The sequence below is a fragment of the Seriola aureovittata genome, chromosome 10 (genome assembly GCF_021018895.1).
Source record: "Seriola aureovittata isolate HTS-2021-v1 ecotype China chromosome 10, ASM2101889v1, whole genome shotgun sequence".
NCBI classification, from domain to species: domain Eukaryota; kingdom Metazoa; phylum Chordata; class Actinopteri; order Carangiformes; family Carangidae; genus Seriola; species Seriola aureovittata.
In genome coordinates, this window is record NC_079373.1 from 1209869 (window position 1) to 1231662 (window position 21794).

General features: G+C 41.0%; 1 protein-coding gene across 3 annotated transcripts; it reads right to left on the reverse strand.

The window, feature by feature from the left end:
- Nucleotides 1-1144: 1144 nt before the first annotated feature.
- On the reverse strand, nt 1145-21271 carry ric8a (RIC8 guanine nucleotide exchange factor A). 3 transcript variants are annotated; one of them, XM_056388116.1, is made up of 15 exons: nt 20988-21271; nt 16079-16126; nt 15661-15678; nt 12695-12908; nt 11567-11721; nt 11360-11440; nt 10535-10634; nt 10078-10265; nt 8929-9023; nt 8661-8811; nt 7454-7549; nt 7219-7363; nt 6640-6784; nt 4856-4975; nt 1145-3272 (listed from the first exon to the last, which is right to left on the reverse strand). In XM_056388116.1, exons 1-15 carry the CDS (start codon nt 21081-21083, stop codon nt 3131-3133), a joined length of 1794 nt encoding a protein of 597 aa, XP_056244091.1. In that variant the 5' UTR covers nt 21084-21271; the 3' UTR covers nt 1145-3130. The 3 variants fall into 3 exon arrangements, with proteins under 3 accessions (XP_056244091.1, XP_056244092.1, XP_056244093.1); XM_056388117.1 differs by lacking the exon at nt 15661-15678 and having other exon boundaries at nt 20988-21269; XM_056388118.1 differs by lacking the exons at nt 15661-15678; nt 16079-16126 and having other exon boundaries at nt 20988-21270.
- Between the last annotated feature and the right edge of the window lie 523 nt (nt 21272-21794).

A 21794-nucleotide genomic window follows, 5' to 3' on the forward strand; every position in this document is an offset into this window, starting at 1 on the left:
TAAAATGGGCAAATGATTCAGAACACAGGTCAAGGTTCACCGGTCAAGTATGAACTTTAATGTTTAAATACAAACAGGATATCAAATGATTTGCAAGAGATGAAAAGGGTGTGATGGTATGCAGACTGAACCAGGGGGAGTTAGTGTCAGGATGGGCCAGAAGGTGAAGAGGAGCTGCATCAGAGGAGAGCAGAAACTTTAAACTGTCACAGCATACCCCTGAAGTTGTTATTCATTTTTTCTGTATTTTGAAATATCCTGTTTTAATCCACATTGTTAGAGTTAGTCACATAATGCTCCACAACTCCTCGGTGCACCCACATAATGATTTCCTTTGTTTTATCCTTAGTTAAGCTCCATTTCTTCCCTCATGTCTCCCATTGGGAGTTCTTCACTGTGTCAGAGAGCAGTAAGGCAGCTCCCCGCTGGTGGATCAAAGCTGTTAAGTACACTGGGATCATAATGGAAGACGAGACCGCTGCAGGTGAGGGATACACATGTAGCTCGTAGGTGTGTGTGCAGTCAGGTCTAGAGCACTCGGTTCAGGTGAGGAAGGTCACACCTCTGTTCTCCTGCCTGCTGTGGATGGTGCAACGCTTGCTCTCCACATTTACTGAAAAAAATCCTCCACAAGTCTGAAACCTTGAAGTTGATCTGTGATTTTAATGCTGTTGCGTTTCCTGAACATTAGTTGTTGGATTTTTCTGATGTGTTGCTGCATTTGTGTTTTGCTGATGGATTGCTGTTGTGTTGTGTGTTCTGTGTTTTATTGTGTTTGTTCAGGGCCACTGCAGATCTGAGGCCGGAGGAAAACCACGAGGCGACATCAACATGAGACAGTTCACATTTAAAACTGTATTATCCACTTCAAACCATGTGGAAGTGGAAGTTATTGCACAAACTGTGGGTAAACTGTTGGTAAATGGCTACAGAATATCTCCAGAAAGTAATTGTAGACAAATTAAAAGGACAAGTTTCATAGGGATCAAAATGGTACGGTCCTTAATATGTGACCTCTCTGTGAAGTGTGAGCTGAATGATTCTAACAGATGTACACTTCAAACACACTGATAGAGTGTTGATGGTGCAGTGCTTTGCTTTTTCACGTAGAATCACCACAACAGCATCATAAACACGACAACTATGTCATTTAAACACATTTAATGTATATGTAGTCCATGATAGTTTTCAGCTATACAATAACAATATCAACACATTTAATATAGAATATGTGTCAGATTATAGACTCTTTCTTTGCATATTAGAATATTGAATCTCCAGTCTAAAGTTGTAACCTATGTGTCTGCAGTTTCACATTTCACATCTAAAAATAAAACATCTGAAGAGCTTCATGAAAAACAGCAGGCATCTAAAATTCATCTTTTTTTTTCTTCTTAAAAATACAGCTGAGTCTATTGCTGCAAACTGAACAACATCACTTTGGCTAGCTTTCATACCTTTTCTTCTGCTCTCATGAAAAGTAGAAATGACACATCACCTGACCATGAAAAGCTCCAGCAAAATGATCCTAAAAAGCTCAACTTCAAATAAAGACGCAGACAAGTACCCACTGTGCTGTGAATAGTTCTCAATGCAAACAAGAGGCCTGTGGATTATCCTGAGGATCAGTAACTGGGATGTTGTTGGTGGGAAGACATTTTCAAGACTTTACTGACTACGGTCCAGATTACATTCACCTGTGTGACCTGAGGTGGTGGCAGAAACCTCAAAGGCGACGACCTCACAACCTCAGCAAATCAAATCCAAACCACTGGGATAATATGTTGTTAGCGGTGTCGGGTCACAGGCGGAGCCCAGAGAGTTGTGTTTGTAGTTTGTGTTTCTGCGTGGCGTCATGTCACACTGCGACTGTCTGATGATTGACATGCTGGTAATAAAGACCTACAGAAATAAATAACCATGACCAGCATAGACATATACCACCTCTGTGAAGCGTTTGAGGTCCAGGCTCTGAGAGAAAGATGACGTGTGCACACACACACACGGAGCTCAGGCACACACACACTTGAACAGAGACATGTGTTGTTGTCTAGACAGGAGCATGATTTAAGGGCCACACCGATGCTTTCTTCATACTTTAGCATCAACAGATCACATCAGGATTGTTGACCATTTTCGAAAGCAGATCTGACTGATTCTCCAGCCATTAGGTTCAAGTTCATCATAATATAGAAATTAAAGTGGCTGCAAACTGTGTAGCTTATTAACTTTTGTCAGAAGTAATGTTGTGGTCATGTGGTGATGGCGCTGTAAGCAAAGACTGTTTTGAAGTCTCTCTGGTGGTGTGTTCAGGGAGCATCCCGGTATCTGAGATTTGGGAGTCGCCTGTTCTACCTGAACCTTTTTCATGAAAGAAATTACAAAATTGATGTCATATATTCATATGATCTCTTGTACGTGTTTGTTGAGCTTCAAAACAGTAAGCTGGATGCAAATTTGGGAATTTGAGCGATCAGTCAATCCCAGGGAGTGCATCAGTTTTAAGATCCAAGCATGTTAAGTCTAAGGTACCAGAATTTCCTCAAACCACCTTTGGACATGCACTGCCCCCTGAGTGCAGCTGCTGTAAATCAAAAGAAGGAGCCTCTTGAGATTGTTGATTGTTTGAGTTGACTGAGGAACAATGTCACATCTTGACCGTCCAGACCTACGTGAAACCATCCTTAAAGGGTCAATTCTACAGCCAAGCTCACTGGAAATGTTGCTTTTTATGCAGCTTTGATGCTCTGGTGAATGAAAGATATTTCTTTTTCAGTCCAAGTATCCATTTTAAGGTTTACCTTCACACGGTCTCCATACTGGACTGAAATGGACTGAAACGGATGTGTGGGAGGAAGAAAACTAGTGTTACTCTTTGGAAAATGGTCAGCAATAAAACACTGTTGATTTGTTGTGGACAGGAACATATAGACATTTAAAGCCAGTGATATGGTCCTTCAAACTGTCTCCCATGTGTGTTCACACTGACTAATCTAATCCCACCTGTCCACACCCCCCATCAGAACAAACAAACAGGAACAGGCTGGACCCTAGGGCCGGTGAATATTTTGAATAATGAGACATGACTGTCACAGGGTTTACATCTGTCTCTGCCTTTAAGCGTCTGTGTTTAAGCATCATTTTCACTGTCTGAGTTCACTGGCTCCTCTTGCTGGAACAAAGGATTGTGGGTCAGTTTACACATATCCTCCGGAGTCAACTCTCTCATCTTCCCGTCCATACCGAGTTGCATGGGCTGAATCACATTGGTCCTGCAGAGAGAGATGGTTAAAATGCAGTGAGTGGATGTTGAATGAGCCTGCAGCACTGAGAGTGATAAACTACTGAAAACACTGGAGTAAATGACTCTCAGTCTTGTCTGTTTATTCTTTCTAATTGAAGTTATAAAACATGGACAAATACACAAAATACTAAAATAAATATATTTTCCTCTTTACATAAATCAAATCCTCACTTATTTAGTAGCCCTGGTCAACGTCACTAAAATGTTATGTAATTATAATTCCTGTTCGTTTAATACAGTTTGTTTTTAAACTACAGCCCAAGAAGAATGAAGCCGACTCATCTGAAACGTTTGACTAATTAAACTATAATTAAAAGGTCTGGCAAAAGACAGTTAATTTTACATCTTTGATGTTCTGCTGCTCTTTGCTGGAGGGGTGTTGTTGCTCCACCCTCCACTCTCCTTGCCAGCGGCAGTCAGAGCCAGGGGCGTTATGTTTTCAGGTCAGTCATCCGGACATGATATCTCAGTAACGCTTTGAGGGAACTTCTTCAAATTTGGCACAAACATTAATTTGAACTCAAGGATGAACTAATTAGAATTTGGTGGTCAAAGGTCAAAGGTCAAGGTCACCGTTACCTCAAAACATGTTTTTGTTTTGAAGTGATGACATTTTATATCCAAAAGGTCAAAGGTCAACTTCACTGTGACATCACAATGTTCTGTAAAAACACTTGGTGCACTGTAACTCAGGAAGGAGATGGTGATCATATTTCCTGTAAATTGGTTGGTTGGTTGGTGGAAGAAACAACCACAAGAGGGAATTTCTAGTTCTTCTTTTAAAACTCTTGTGTGATTTTTTTTTACAATGTGTTTGGGACCATTGTCATGTTGGAAAATCCCTCTCCTGCTTCTTGAGACAAATTTGCATTGATAGTGCCACCTATAAATGTCATCTCCCGTACACCTTCTGCTCTCAGGCAGCTTCCACCTCCATGTTTCACTGTCGGCCCTGTGCAATCATTGTGTTAGCCGTGGCCTGTGGCTCTTCACTGTGGCTACACCTTCTTCTTCTTTACTCCCTGCAACATTTCAAACTGATCCACTGTCGGAAAATTACAAAAATCACTGCTGTCTTGTTTTGTTGATGCATTTTTGATGAATGATCGAATGAGTGCTACAATCACTGACAAACATGCTGCATTTCCTGTGACTCCGTAATAAAAGTCTTGTATTTTTTGAATGTGAAGCTGCAGCAGTAGGAATTGTTCGGTTTGCGTGAGCAACAACTTAATTCAGCATTCTTCAGGAACGTTGTGACACACCCACTTCATAATACAGCAAATATAGAAATATTGCTATAGTTTCATCAGTGAGTCATAGGCTCAATATTGACTTCACAGACATGTATTTAAATGAAGAAGCGTTCTAAGTTTTGATGTATACTGTACTTTATACTTTAATGTACTTGGTATAAAGCTTTCTATTGTGAACAACAACAATTTTAAAATGAATTACAGATGACAACAGAATGTACTGTGGATCACTTCAAACCAGTGCACATGTCACATGTCACATGTGTGTGTTTGTGTGTGTTGCGTTTTCATTAACCTGGACAGTTTGTCAAACATGCGGACCAACTTCATAGCTTCATATTCTTTCTGCTCCTCCGTCATTCCCTCCATGGGATTAGGCTGCTCCTCCTCTACCACTCCTGTTATTGGGTTTATACTGGAGACAAAAGAGAAACAGAAAACAGCAACATCTTTCAAAATTAAAAGCTCTAAATAATCTTTAGTTTCTAAATTAATTCATTTAGTGTTGTCTCTTCTCTTAACCCAGCTGTGTTGTCACTACAAAACTGTGTACAAACTGTGTAGCTCAACATGTGACTGGAGAGGAGGGATGTGGCTTCCTCTGTTAAGACTAAGAAAAGCTCTATATAAGTACAGTCCACTTACTATTTACCATATAGGCAATGATAGAGAAACCTGCGGTGGGGTAACTGGAAGGAATGGCTTACCTGATCTGAACCAGCATGCTGTTTTCATTGGAATTATCCACAATAAACACTATTTTCAAGCTGCTAAGTGTTCTGCTGTTGTATCATCAGACCTGCAACCCCAAGCTGACAGAAAGACCAGGTAAACCCAGCCGTGAGGTTCTGTTTGCAAAATCTTCAGCTCACACCTCCCCAGGAATTTTTCCTGAATCCTCAGGAAGCTTGACTACATTGAATCTGATTGGACTATTCACTGGTGCCCAGAGGGCCATACACACTCTGGAAGCAAAGCGGTAATCTTTTGGAGCTTGGTTAGTCCAGGTGACTCTTGAAACTGTTGACAGGTATTAAGAAGTCAGACGGACTGTGGCTTGTTTGGTCACAGTTGTGATCCAATTACCAGGATGTTAAACTGCTCAGCTGCCCTGAGAGAGCTCTCAACCAACCAACCACTCAGGAGGAACAATGCAGATTTCATCCTGGTTACAAAACATTAGTAACAGCTGTTCCTTCTTGCAGGGACATGTCCACCCAATCTACATGTGCTTTGTGGACTTGGAGAAGACTTATGACTACGTCTCTCCAGGTATCTTATGGGAGGAAACCAAGCAAGTCTTCAGTGCTGGAGCTGTTCATTCAGTCCTTGTACGGACTAAAAGCTATGTCTTTATGTGTTAGACGTCTGCGTACCCACCAGTGTGGTACGTCCACACGGCTACAAAGGTACCCGCTGCACATGAGCTGGAAAACAAACATGGACGCTGAGTTTGAAGAGAGGCTGTGTGAGGAGGTTCTCAGCTCTTCTTCGTCTTGCATGAATGTTGCCATTTTGTGCACATGTGCAGACTATGTAGACGACGATGTACTGCACATGTACGGAACGCGCCCTCCATGCAGAGTATAAATGAAAACAACTACGGGTCTGTAATGTCTGTAGCTGTCTGTGTATGCATCCGCAAGCCAATATAAGCAAGGCTTAGGAGACAGATAAGGAGCTCAGAGTGGAACTGCTGCTCCTTTGTGTTAAACGGAGTCAGTTGAGCTGGTTCAGGCCTCTCATCAGATGCCTCCCTGATGCCTTCCTTTGGTGGTATTGCAGGTGGAGACTCTGGGGCAGACCCCGAACATGCTGGTGGGGTTATACAGTATATCCCACCTGGTCTGGGAATACCTTGGGATTAAGAGCTGGAGGATGTCTCAGCTACCCTGCATGGCCTGCTGCCACCATGAACAGGACTCACATGGCCAGCAGGATATGGACGGATTATTGGTTAAACATAGACAAGACTCAAGAACTACACAGATCTGCTAAGTTCATTAGAAAACTACCAGATATCATTTTTTGGAAAAGGTGCAGTAAAAAACACTACATCAGACACAGTGTGGTACTGACTGAGCCTTGGCTTCTCTGTACTCCTCGGTCTCCGAGTCCTCATCTTCAGAGTAGATCCCGGAGTCTCTGCCCCCCCTCAGCAGTCCTCTAGCAGCCAGCAGACCTGCAGCGTTACCGTATCCAGTATACTTAATGAACCTTGAAACTGGATAGAAAACATATTACTGTTAATATGGCAGCAAGTCAACAGAACCAATCCAACAAGAGCCACAACTTAATCCAGTTCAGGCTCAACTGAATCTTGAAGTGATAGTTCAAGCTGTACCAACAGTTATCAGTGAACAGCTGTGCTCATAGATAAGGACACTGTCCATATCAAAATCAAATCTTTATAGCTGTTTGTTACATTTTCACCTCTCTGGGGTCACTAAAGCTCCTGGATTTGACAAGATGTATTTCTCTACAGGAGGGGGGTGATTTTAATTGCATTGGAATGGGGTTTAAATCATATCACATATCTGTTCAACCATAGCTAACTGCACGATTGATCAGTCAAGATAGTCAATATCACTGTGAGTCATGGACTTAAAGTCAGTCACATAAAAATCAGCAGGAATGATAAAAAAAAATGTTTCATACCACTTTCTTTGCAAAGAACATAGAGGAATTCGGCAGCACAGTCCTTGACGTCAGTGTCGATGTGTGTCATGAGGCGGACTAGTTTGTTCCTAAGGGAACTGCCCACCTCTGGTCTGTTCTTCACATCACGCAGCGGGGGCAGAACCTAAACACATACCTGAGCCATCAAAACACCAACAGTGCTCATAATAAATGTCTTGATCATGAATTTTATTTGCCTCAGCCCAGTACTGACCTTTGACCTGAGGAACTTCCTGGTTTCTCGGTGGATGCGTCCACTCTCAGTCAGCAAGTTCAGTGATGGGAGAAGGGTCTCCTTCAGCTTATGTCCCTTATTAAAATTACAAGCATATTTTTATAATTTCATAACAAATACAATCAGTTGGACTACAACAGCAAATAACACCTCAATATAAAACACTGATGACCCACCCTCGAGAGATCTGGGGCCATGGGGCAGCTGCTCATTTTACCCCTTGAGAAGTGTGTGTACACAACTACTGTAAGGTCAGAGTTGAAGCAGAAGTTGGCCTGTGATAAACCTGCTGGATACAAACCGATCACTAGTGTTTCTTGTCTGGCCAGATTTCATTGAGTCTAAGTCTAACTAACTAAAAAATTAAATGCTACAGTATGTAATTTTTTGTAATATTTTTTGGTTAAAATATACTACAAAACATATCTTAAGCCCCTCTGATGAAACTCCAGTGTTTAACCTCATTAACATCCACATGTCTTTATATAATACAAGACATATGATGAGTGAAACAATCATCAACACCATGACTGAGTGTTTCCACCTTGAACTGCAGGGAAACAATGACAGTCTCATAAACACAGATTCAGACAGCCAGGGTTTCATATGTCACAAACCTAAGGAACCAATCCTGTCAACTTGTGGGGACGGGGGGGCGGGGCTAAATAAACCTGAAACCTTGTCAGTACAGAGAGAGAGAGAGTTAGCATTAGCACAACCACTAACACTGTGTCAGCCACTGCCAGTTACAAGCTAGCAAACAACATAAAAAAATAAAAGATGCTAACTGCGCTAACCGCTCTGATCCGTCCGCTAGTCTCTGGTTCTGGTCTCAGACTCCTCATCTGAGTCTGGGTCTGACTGAGGCTCAAACATGTGGCTGAGTCTCTCTGATGTTTCCTCCTCTAACCATCTTGATACTCTCTGCTCTTTCACCTGTCCACCTGGAGCAAGCAGGTGGTGGGCGGGGCTCAAGGCCTGATCCACATTTCAGGAAGTAGGAGATGAGGTAGCAAGCTTTATTCTGGAATATAGATATTATAGCTTTAACCAAAATTATATGACACAATACCTAATACCTTGTAACAAACCAGAACAAAAAAGTATATTTATAATATTATTGTAGCATATTATAATTCATGTACCTCAGGTCATACATCATAGTGGAAGTAATGACTTGTCTCACCCGGTCAAGTCTTTTCTCCATGAATTCCAGCAGCATGTTGACAGCATCCATGTTGACCCCCATGTATTCGATGGAGCCTTGTTGCACCTTGGGCATCAACAGTACATCCAAACATGGCAGAGGGAGGTTACCCAGCAAGTTAACAGTATGGCTGAGAAAAGGAAGGGGAGGGGTTAGTGGGACAGTGTCAAGGAAGAGCAATGATTGTGATTCAAGTAATCAATCAACAGAGAAAAGGATAATAGAAGTAAAGTGTGTGTTGTCCTACCTGTGGAACTCCTCAGTCCGCTCCTCTCCATCTGCATGGCTCATCAGACAGTGTCTCAGTATGGCTCCCAGACGTCTGTATTCTGCTGCCTCTTCCTTCACACACAGACGTTACAGATACACACATATTGTTAAGGTGTTCTGAATAGAAACCTTATCACTGCAAATGTGTGTCTGTACTGTAGATTTTGCTTTTGCTTGTGTAACAGGCAGAGGAACCTGACTAATGTTGTGTTGTTCTCTGACACTGAAACAAGGAAATGTTTCATATCTCACATCTTCCAAAGGACAGCATCAACATTTCTGGCATGTTCAGCACAGACACAGCAAGATCATTAACATATTTAATATATGTAAGGATTGGACAGTAACGTATTATAAGTGCTCCTGTGACTGTAACTGTGGCCATTTGATCTTCTTCTGTCAGTAAGTCAGTCAACCAGCTTTGGACCAGACTGATGGTCTCAAGTGGGAGGAACAACAGGGACTTTATTATTCCCCTGACTATTCATCTAGTGTCACCTCGAGGTTAACATTTTTGGTTTGGTATGAAATGTCTCAAGAACTACTGGATGGATTGCAATGATATTTGGTAAAATATTAAAGGTCTCCAGAGTATGGATTGAATTCTGTCTCCTCTCACAGCAGGTCTGAGTTTTCATGTGTCCCATGAAAAATCTCAAAATCTGTTTGATGGATTGGCATAAAACTTAGTTCATGTCCCCCTCAATATAAATTGTAATAACTTTGGTGATCCTCTAAATAACTGGAGGAGGACTCCTCCTTGACCAAGTAGCTACAAAACCAATCACATTTAGCTCAATAAAAGAGGGGAGGTCTCACAGAGCTGCCCAAATGCATCACGTACAGACAGAAGAACTAATCAAGGTACAGTAGCCTGGATCTGCAAACCCAAGGAGTGATTGCTGCTTTTCTAGAGAGTTAACGGCCACTGAGGGAAATCAGACAGTGACAAGTTGATGCACACAGACACGTGTTTCTTAAATAAATAATTTTGTTTTGACATACATTACATTAACACAGTTATTATAATCAATGACTTTTAAAACCATAATTCAGAATTATTAGTATAACAATGATAATGTGGCTAAAATGATTAGATTATATAAGGTGTAATTTTCTTCACTACCTCATCAACCTTACGCCTTGTCGTGTCAAACGTGATATTGAACAATATTTTCAGTATTTCCATGGCTCGCTCTGTCTGTTGCCGACTCAGTGGGGGCAGGTCTTCAGGTGGGACGTCCTCTAACCCTGCCCTGGCCGTCTCCAATGTATCTGGCCAACACAGACCCAGAGTGGCATCCAACTGGTTGCCTAAAACACACAGGACAGGAAGTTACCAACTAAAGCTCTTTGTACCATTCACAAAATCCTTTACTTCTTGTAAAAGATTGTCAAATGATGTTTGAACTTTTTTCATATGTCTTGTTATATTGTTATAGATTTATCAGAACATCCTCGGTGTTACACACGTTGGTGACCTGGGCGGTTACCTTCCGGACCGGTAACCTAGAAACTGATGTTGGTTAACCGGGTCAGTGGTTACAGAGAGAGGTGTCATTGTTACACTGGTTAGCAGTCACCTAGCAGACTGATGCCGTGAAGCTCCTGAGCCAGCTGTGCCCTGACATCCACTCTCAGGGCAGTCAGCAGGAAGGTGAGGCGCAAGTCAAAGAAACGCACCTGGACAGAGAGAGCAGACACATGGAGACTATCGCAGTCGATCTTCAGAGTGGGGCTAGATAGCTGGAAGGTATCTGCTGCACAGAGAATCAAAAACTGTAAAGTAGCAACAGCAGGCATCCATGCCTGGTCAGTCTGTGTTTATAGTTATTCTTTGATTGGCTACTTCCTGTTTTATAGCTGTTGATTTATTTCAGGATAAGTCTTGTTCAGCTATAATGGCCAGAAAAGGGTTTTAGCAGAACATTATGATGTCACAGTGAAGCTGACCTTTGACTTTTTGGAAGCAAAATACCATCACTTCATCATTAGACATTTGTGTTGCATTGTGTCATAATTAGAGTATGAATTCTTGAGTTATGGCCAAAAACGAATGTTTTGTGAGGTCAAAGTGACTTTGACCTTAGACCACCAAATTCTAATCAGTCCAATCATTGTCCAAGTGCCAAATTTGAAATTCCCCCTCCAAGTGGTGGTACTGAGGTGTTGCATTCACAAGAATGGGGCGGATGGACTGACAACCCAGTAACATAATGTCTCCATCCACAGCTGCTACCAGCATGGAGGCAGAGAAAAGTTTGTGGCCTTGGTTAAAAATCGGACCCATGAAGGCTAACCCTAACCTTACAGTTCAAAGAAACAATAGTGGGAAACATGCAAACACACTAAAAACACATGGAAACAACCCACCATCACCTCTTGCTTTGAGGCGACAATGTCCATACCTCATGGTTCCAGGTGGGATCATGACACTGCTTCAGCCTCTCTGCCACACCCTTTATCAGTTGCAGGTCTGCAGCTACCACCTGCCATCCATCCATCCATCCATCCATCCATCCATCCATCCATCCATCCATAGATAAACGCTGTATTAAGCATCAACATAATCTGAGGATTACATCTAAATGGAGGTAGAAAGGGAACAGACTGACCTGTCCTGTCTCGTTGTGTAGCAGGATGTTACAAATGGACTTGAGAGCCTCGACAATCACTTCCTGGTCAGGGTTTTCTGAAGGAGGGGAGGCTTCTTTCACCAACTCACTGGATACATCTTCTACATCTTCGCCTTCTCCCCCCTCACCCTCCACTAGGATCAGAAATCATGATCAAAGTCAAGTAGCACGTTCAACCTATAATTAGACTGCTTTAAGGTTAAAAGGTTCATGTGAAGACCTGAGGACAGAAGATAAACCCAGCTGCTGGTGGAAGAGTGGGTATTAGTTGTACTGTCCCACACATAAATCACACTTTAAAACCTGTGTAACATCTTCTAGACAAATCAGCAAGAGATGTGAGCAACATATAAAACAAAAAGCCAAACATACAATCGATGCAGAGGAACGGTGGCCCTGAGAGCTCAATGCACTGAAGCTTCAGAAAACACATGCAAACCGACAGAACACACAAAACTCCAGAAAACATCTTCATCAATTTGACAACACATGAGCTGTAAATACTACTTACAACACAACACAAGTGTTTCCAGGGGATACTAAAAAGTGATGAACCTGTCGTTCAATATTTTGTGGTTTTTGAAATCAAAAGCATTGAGCAACATGGGTTTTCATCACAGTTATTTTTTTTCCCTTTATTTCAATAGAGACAGTGAGAGAGGGATGATATGCAGCAAAGTGTCAGGGTTGTTTTGTCTGTTTGCATGTGTTTTCTTAAGATGCAGTGCTATGAGCGCTCAGGGCCACCGTATAAAAGATTTGAAGTGTAAAAAATATACTCTTTCCCTCTATGCCAAGTTGAAAATTGTATAAAATTACATATTTGCAATTCAGAAATTGAAAAATTCAAGACTATATTCAACCTAAAGCCAGTCTTCCAAATATATTTTATTTCAACTGTTTAATAAGGATTACAATCTTTTTTAATCATTTATAACATCTCTAAATACAATCTCTGCAAGCAGCATGCATGTGAAAGACAATGCAAAAACCAATAGGACTGGTGCATTAATGTGATTTTATTTCTTCAAGTGTCAGGGGAACAAAATAGAAACACCAGGTTAAAACTTCAAATGTGGCAAAACGAAAATGGTTGACAGGAATTACCTTGGCCCTCCTCTGGCTTATTGTGGGCAGGTGTGGCAGTACTGGCCACAGCGATGCCAGCATAGCGGGCGAGAGTGGACATGGCAGAGCGGTTGATGAAGGGGTCCAGGCAATTTTTGTCTCTGGACAGGATGCGAACTGTTTCTAGACATGCCAGCAGACAGGAAGGCTGCAACTCCCTATTCAGGAAACCGAGCACCAACTCACCCAGATGCTGTGTCACACAACAGATATATCAAATCAGATTTATAGTTATGGAAGCAAAGAATGGCCACAAAAGCCATTCAGTGTAAATACCATTAAAATTATAGCGTTGAAATATCTTACTTTGACCATCTATCTGAAATCCCCTCTGAACGTTTTTTAAGGTTACAGATTCAGAAAGAAAATGAAAGTCAAAATCTATACTCACATTGCTGAGTGAAACTCAGTGGGGTCAAAAGGGAAAGGCGGTCTCAGACTAGAGTTCACTTTTTAATGCAGTGTTAAATGATAGAAACACAGGGATGTTCATATTTAGCATTCAGCTCAGCTTAATACATATATAAGTGTACCTGCAGGTGGAATTCATGGTTTGACTTTGGAGGATTATGAATCGCAAATGAACCAGGTCACAGCTTTGATTGCTGAGTAGATTTTACCAGCTATTTTAAATAGTGAACAATATTTCAACTACACGGCGGCGCAATGGGGCAGTGGTTAGCGCCGTCGCCTCACAGCAAGAAGGTGCCGGGTTCGAGTCCCGGCTCGGACGCGGGATCTTTCTGCGTTGAGTTTGCATGTTCACCCCGTGCCTGTGTGGGTTCTCTCCGGGTACTCCGGCTTCCTCCCACAGTCCAAAGACATGCAAAATGGGGGCTACGCTAATTGGAGAATCTAAATTGACCATAGGTGTGGCTGTGAGTGTGAATGGTTGTCTGTCTCTATGTGTTTGCCCTGCGATGGACTGGCGACCTGTCCAGGGTGTACCCCGCCTCTCGCCCGAAAAGATGCTGGGACCCTACTAGAGGATGAGCGGTAGAAAATGAATGAATGATTTCAACTACACTGCCAAATGTAAGAGAGAGGGAACAGCAGTTTTATTCATACGATATGTAGAAAGCTGGATCTAAGCTGCTTTTTTATTTTATGTATATTAAATATTTTACATAGCTAAGATGCTCTTTACGAGGGAGTGGTTTCACTGAGAATTTTGTGAATCTTTCTGTTTTGTAAAAGCAGTAGTGACCCTGTCTAACAGAACAGTTCAAGTCACTTATGCCTTCTGGCTGACGAAGTGGCCCGATGCAGGCAGCTAAGACCGGCTCTGATAAATGCGTCTGCTAAGCTGTCTTGCATAATATCTTCGTCCAGTCTGAGTGCAGGTGAACACTCAGTGTGTGCACGTCCGTTGGATAATGAAGGCACGCAAAGGCACACAGGCTGCACCTTATATGCTCAACCCTAACTCTGAAATAACTTGTCTTTCTGTTTTCCCATGCAGTGGATGGGATGCTTCCTTGTAAACAAGCCAAGCAGCTGTGCACTGCACTTCACCAGAGGTGGAGAATTTATCCCAGGATCCATAATAATAAAGTTGTAAAATGAAGAAGTATTAGATTATTGGCTATAGGAACACTTTTAGCTCTGTTTTGTTCAGAGATATTTATACATAATTTCAAAGGCAGTTACAGATGTGCTAAATGTGTTTCAGTGTTAATGCTCTGGACCAGCAGTGGTTCACCTTAATCAGTTCAGAGGTCGATTTTCATCAAAACTGAAAATATATTGAGACTCAGGGTTCTATCTTACAACCAGCGCAAAGTGCAACACAAGTGTTTTTGCCAGTTTCAGAGTGACAGTCATTTTCCTGTCAAGCTCCCACATTGTTTAAACAGCAGATACACTTGCGCCCGTCTGAGCACCCATGGGCGTGTTGGTCTTAAAATGAGGTGCTTTGGTATCTTGAGACAGCAGAAAGTGATTGACAAACAAAACCCTGGTCTGAAGGCAGTGGCTCAGTATTCCACTGGTGTTTTAATGACACATTATCAAGAGAATAATATGCACCTACATAAGCAGGTGCAGTATGTGCCTGTTACGCACAAGCAGAGTGAGCTGAGAGGACACTTAGATGTGGGGATAAGTCAGGTGGAACATAACAACACAGCTTACAAAAGGTTGGAGCATCACTTATGGCATATTGTGTGTTGTATAACACTGCTATGATATGATCAAAATACAGTAACTCACTTCATCTCATCCATGCGTAATGTTCTATGATAAAAAGTATTCCTTATTTTAGCTCCATTAGCTTCCACTCTGTTGTTGCTTGTGGTTGCCACAAGGTGCTCTTACCTGATTTGTATTTGATGTGTAATTTTTATTGAACTTCTGAACTGATTAACAGGGAAACAAACTGATCCAATACTTCTACTGACAAACAGTTTATCTTGGATTTAGTTTGGTGATAGAGCTATTAAAATGAAGAAAAGGAACATCTTAAGAAGACAATGAACGCATTCTACAACGCACTGTACATTTCATCTTCAAGATACTGACGCCATCTTTAGGCCTCATCCAAAATAACCAGTCTTGAGAAATGCAGAGTCAGTCATTCATTCGCCACACCTTCCATTCTAGTTGTCTCTTCCCTCCCTGATTTCTCCATCTCTTTCTACACACCTCCACTGAGTTGCTGGTTGTACTAGATGTTCTGTCACCTTTGACATAGTTTGAACATACAGAAAAACAATTCTGCAATTCCTAGACAGATAAATCACCTAATGTCAGTTCAAGACCAATAGCATCCTCACTGACATTTTAATTTCTCTTCCATGATTTACATTCTGTTATAAATCCCTTTCATCAGGACCCCATCCACCTTCTCGTTTTTGGTTGTAGGGAGTTAACAAACAGAGGAGATCTGACAGAAGGTGTAGATAAACTGTGAGAAGAGTAACATGTTGTTCATTTCTTATCCATACCTTTTGTAACTTCCCTTCCTAAAGCACCAGGCATGCACACACAGGGAGAGACAGATGATACGGAGAAGGTGAGAGAGTGTTAGAAAAGGCTAGAAGTAAATTTCCATGTGTTCTTTCTCTGGTGACTTGCGTGTTAATGTACAGTAAATGTACTTGCATGTTTTTGGAGTTTTTTCTTTCATTTATAAATAAGATAGATTTATAGATAAATACGTTATGAACTTCAAATTTGACATTTTCTTCAAAATACTGTTAAAATAAAAACAGTGTATGTCAAAGCTCTAAAGATTTGCTTTAAATCTTCTCTGTCCTGACCTACCAGAATGTAAGTAACCATTAAGAGAATTGATATTTTTCCATTGACTAGCAGCAAGCAGACATACAGGAGTCAGTGTATGGTGGGAAATGTTAGGAATACCTCTCTGTCCCGCTCTTCTTCTCTGCTGAATGTAAAGCACTGGTTCATCTGAAGGAGATAAAAGGAGAAGGCACACACAAAGGAAAGTGTGAGGTAAAGAAGACAAGTGAAAAGAGGAAGGGGCAGAAAAAGAAATGAGACCAGAGGAAGAGAATAAAAGGAAGAGGAAGAGAGGGAAAGGCAGAAGAAGGAGAAAGCATAAAGCATCAAGCATAGAAAAAGTAGCCATAAACAAGCAAGCAGAAATGTTAGTTTGACACAATCAAAAATTGTTTTCATTTTTGGAAGGATCAAAATGACCGGTCCAACTATGGGACAGTCTACAGTGTAAATAATAAAATCAGAAATGTGACAACTATTCCTTTTATGTATGCTGTTGGTAAATTTTGACCTCATTTCAATTGATTATTCAAATGTATGAATATCCCATCCCCCATGTGTCAAAGAACAAGGCACATGGTTGGATTGGGGTAGAAATTCTGCCCTGGACTATTGTGGGTGGGTGACCAATACAGGGTCCAGAAATGAACTAGGTTTATATCTAGTCTTGTTTCATCATTTATACAAACAAGATCTATGTTTACAAGTTCCTGACAAGCTCTTACAGCTGAGCTAATAATGACTTTTCCTTCAGAAGCAACAGATGGAAGCAGCATGAGCTGGAAGAGGGTGAGGTGGATGGTTGGCTATACAAGATTTCTCATTTTGACACTGACAACTGCCTTCACAAACCATCTCCTATTCACAGTCAATAACCATATCCACCATCCAATTCTGATAGAACAGACATCTTGACACATTAACCCTTTCAACCCTGATCTACAAGAAATTTAAAACTAAAACTGAAAATTTTCAATAAAGCTGGAGACATTAAACCAGTTTGTTGTTGTTGTTGTTGTTGTTGTTGTTTTTTTTGGTCACTCAAAGGCAGCAGAACAAGCTGAAAACACATCATCATTATACAGGTTTCTACTGTGATAGCTGTAGCCTCAGCCAAACCAGTAGTAGTAAATTTGACCTTTTTTCACACAGTTAAGTTTATTATTTAACAGTTAACTTAACTTGTATGTACATTTAGTTAATTTTGTATTAAGCTCTGTTATCTTCCAGTTGTCGGGACTCACTCAGGACTGTTGTTGAGAGACACATGCAATGTAAAATGGAGGCCATCTTGGACAATACCAACCATCCTCTCCACAACATTCTGGCAGGACAGAGAAGCAGCTACAGCTGCAGCAAATGTCTCATCTCACTGCGCTGCAGAACAGAGAGGTTCAGGAGATCCTTTGTTCCCACTGCCATCAGGCTGTAGAACACCTCAGCCAAAGTAAGTGGACTAATATAATTATTATTGTTTATCTATTATTAACTGTCATTATTATTATTATTATTATTATCAACAATGAGCTAATGGACACATGAATTTCCCCTAGGGTATAAATAAAGTATCTATCTATCTATCTATCTATCTATCTATCTATCTATCTATACTTTTCTTTTTCTTGAGTTGCTGTTCTGCTGTTCATGTATTAGATCTTTTTCACTGAAAACTGCTGCTGCTGCTGCTAGAATCAAATGGCTGAAAACAAAACAATGAGATAAAAGAGGGAAGCTGTAGAGTTACAGATATTTCTCTACATGTAGTTACTTCCTCCACTGTTTATGTAAGAGAGAATACCAGACAAGTTGTATAGTCCCTGCGCATCAAAATATCTGTTGTTTGCGTTGCCAGGCAACATCAAACTAAACAGGAAGGGGTTCACATGGCTGAGCCAGGAGCTGAGCCAAGTTTGGAAACTGGGAAAAAAAGAACAATTTACTGATTACTATCAATCTGACACATACAAACATGAAACAAAAAAAAACATTACATGGCATTGGTTGCTTCCTGATCCTCCCACAATAGAGGAATGGACAGAGATAGTTAATGAAGTATATACAATTGAAAAAATCATGTGTCACTTGCCTGCAAATGAATAAATTTACTAAGTTATGGTCACAATGGGTTTCCTATGTATGACGGTCACAGCCACATTTTATGGAGTGAACAAATTAATTGAACTTTTGTTGTCTGTCTGTTGGTTGGACACCTATTTGTGTATGTAGGTATGTGTATATGTCTAGTCTTTTTTTCTGTCTTGAAACTTAGATAACTTACTGGATTGTCTCCCAACACATTAATGCACACATGGGTTAAAATACATCCCTTCAGATTGTGAAATAATTATGGGAAATTCAACTGAATACATTTTGTTTGAAAAAAAGGAAAAAGGGATGTTGAGAAAGGAAGAGTTCTTAGCCATGCTGTTCATTTGCTGCTGACCTCTACTACTTTCTAACTGCAAAGCTTTATTTCTGTAACTGGTGAAACGTAATGTGAAATGTGTGGTGAAAGGTTAATCCATACCTTCCAGCCAATCAGAATCAAGAATTTGCTGTGGCCATGGTATGAAAAGAATATTGTTATTAGTGCGGCTTTAGCAAGAAAGAAGTTCAAAGTAAATTCATTCCCTCATTTTGTATTTGATATATGCCTAGGACTGTTTCTTCACAGTTAAGAAATGATTTTGAAGCATCACATTCTCGTAATGAAACACTCAGGGGTCTGAGTAAACCAGAGCAGGCTAACAGCAGAACTAAACTGATAAAGTATATCGAGCTCCTGCAGCACTAAGCTCCTCATCTCGGAGTAGAGTAGGATCTGACTGGGCTGTAGGAATCTCTATTTGTGTATCAGGGAATCTAATCCTATTGCCTTCGAGATCAACTCCCACATGGCGAAAGGCTGAGTGACTGAGAGAACCATGCAGCACTGCTTACCTGGGGTTAGCAGGCAGCATGTCGTACAGCTCAAGTGCATTGAAAGCTTGGGAAGCAGCTGCTCTTTAGCACACTTGGCCAAGTTAAAGTACACTTGTCAAACCTACCATTTAGACTTCATTCCTGAAGTCTTCAAATACTGTTTGAAAACAGATACAGTACAAGTGATAACTGATAAAAGCATAAATCTCACGTTTGTGTTGTTTGTCCAATTCTAATTTTGTAAGTTCAACTTTCCTACTGTGGCCTGGTCTTCATAACTGGCCCCTGAGGCTGGAGGGGCCAAAAACATCCAGTGGTGCTTGACAGTTGCTGAGAACAGCAGATGTTGTCACTGTTTTTCCCCAACGGCAAAAAGCAGCAATGATGAGCTCATTTTACACAAAACAATCTTCAACAAGTGACACTAAAATGAGATGTGTTTTCAAAAACTATACGTGGTCAGTCCGGCAAATGTCTGGTCAGCTACTTTCCCACCTCTGATAACGAGCAGTGCTCAGCTGCTTAAGCTTTTCTATGGCAACCAAAGGGTGGTAGTTAGATATATTCATCTGACACTCCCTCAATCAATACGTTGCACTCAAAGTATAAGCTTAATGAGCAGCAACAAGTGGTGCAGAGAGTGCTTTGCAATTTTTCTCTCTGAGTTTTACCTGCACAGTTTGCCCTACCTCGCTGATAGAGATGGGCCATGCATTGCCTGAAAAGAAGACCTGCAGACACAGGGCTGAAAAAAAGTACTGCCCCCTTCGCTTTATGTTTTTTGGATAAAAAAAATGTATTTGTATTTTTTCTTTCAGGGTTTCCACAGTTGATTCAGTTGGTTTCTTTACCACCTGTCAAATTTTCTTGAGTTTGTTACCCTGTAATTATCCTTTAATGTCATCAGTCTGTCAAGGGAGCTTAAACAAATCTTAGCTGGAGTGAAATTAATTAATTATTAATTGTGTTCAACTGAGTTACTATTCAAATTTTTCGATATTTAACATCTATGCTTAATTAAAATTGACAAAGCATATAACTAATACGCAGTGAGTTATCAGTTTATTAAACACATCTGTACAGTCTAGTACTTTACTATCTCGTCTGCTTCATGTACACACAGGGTGGACAAAACACTATAGTGCTGATAAAAAGGAATTTCCTGGAAACTATTATGATCAGGTTACTGAGTGTGTGTCAGGGATGCAAGGCTCCGTGTCGGGCAGACTCTGGCTGGTACATTGTATGTCACACAGATTTTTCCATCCATAGGCCTACTGGGGTATAAAATGGTTTGAGCTTCCCCAACCAGTCACTTCTATGGGCAGAACTTTAACTTTGAGGTGTTTATTGTTTCGGTTCAGTGAGCTGTAATGAAAAAGATCTACAAAAGCTACTGCCCAGTAGCTGCTCAGCATCACACAGCACACACACACACACACACACACACACACAGTCAGAGAGCAGCTGGTGAACAAATGGAGCATTTAGCAGCTTAAAGGACGTTTTCGCAGGAGCAAGTGAAAACAAATCCACAACTACAGGAGAGTGAATACATGATATACATTTATCAGCAGGCTAATGTTGCTCTGTCTGTTGTCTTAGCAACATGTTTGCTATAATAACATGGTTCACAGCCATAGACTGTAGGCCTATATGTTCACAGCTTTTTCGGCTGCCCCCGAGTGGCCAAAAACAGGAATTAATTAAGCCTCCAAACTGGTTAAGTGTCTCTTGGATAGGAAACAATAAGCTTTATTTTATTTCCGTGGATAAGCTTCAGCTCTTGGTGGAAATACATAGGCAAATTGTGTCACATATGTTTGCTATATCTTAAGAGCGTTTTATCAAAGATGATGCAATGAAGATCTGAAGCTTTCCAGCGATTATAATATTATTTGTTGATGTGAAAACATCTCCTCTAATCAGGATAACACAAGCGTCATCATCTAAACTGAAGATGTCTTGTAGCTGACATAAAGTTTGAACGGAAGCTATTTATCCTAAGACAGTAAAACAGACATTTACAGAACACTACTGTAGATAATAAACTTCATGTTTCAAGGCAGAGGACGTGTCGTTCTTGTGCTGCCGTGCTGATGTTTACCTCCTTGTTGTAGCTCTGCAGAGCCGTCAAAGCAGCGTCCTGCTCCCCCGTCTGCATTTGCTCTATGATGCTACTTAAATCAATTTTCATCGCCATTGGCCCTTTGCTGGAGCTTCCTCCTCAATCCACCGTCAGGGAAGGACTGTGTGTGTGTGTGTGTGTATGTTTGTCACTAAGATTGTATATACACGCTATGGTTTGTCACCACCCACAGATGACTGCATGATGTCTCTGAATCCCTGCCAGCCGGCAAGATGCGATTAACGGGGAGGATTTGTGCAGGCTAAATGCTGCGTTTAGGTGTCCCGGGGAAAGACGGACGAAACAAATTTCCTGATTTAAAAAAAGGTTATACCTGTATTATTTTGCATATTAGTTGGATAACACTAATAATAATAATAATGATGTTGCTTTAAAGCACTTTGTGTTACACTGAAGAAGAAGAAGAAGAAGAAGAAGAAGAAGAATAGCAGCTCTGAACGAGGGTAAACACAAATCACGTGTCTGTTTTCTGGTTTCCGTGTGAAGAAAGAACAGTAAAGACATGACAGTAAAGATGCTTTATGACAAAGATGACCCATTACAAGCTGTGCCAATGCTATGAAATGGCATACACTTCCTGTTTCCTAAGTGGGCATGGTCAGCTGGTGTGAATCGTGACGGTAGCAGGACCGTAGCTAATATTAATAACTGATTTATTACTTACCTGTCTCCATCCTTTGGAAAGGGACGGATATGTTGTGCTTGTTACAGCCTACTGTTGCACAAACCTTTGATTTTTTTTTTTTTGACTAATTGAGGGACTAT

What these genes read in the sequence shown, in the direction of transcription:
- ric8a (XM_056388116.1), bottom strand. Translation starts at nt 21,083, where the DNA reads ATGGCGATGAAAATTGATTTAAGTAGCATCATAGAGCAAATGCAGACG. An exon ending in TGCAGAGCTACAACAAGGAG is followed by an intron (nt 16,127 to 20,987) that starts GTAAACATCAGC and finishes TATCTCCTTCAG; the next exon opens with ATGAACCAGTGCTTTACATT. An exon ending in TGGAGAAAAGACTTGACCGG is followed by an intron (nt 7,550 to 8,660) that starts GTGAGACAAGTC and finishes AATTTTAATAAG; the next exon opens with GGACATAAGCTGAAGGAGAC.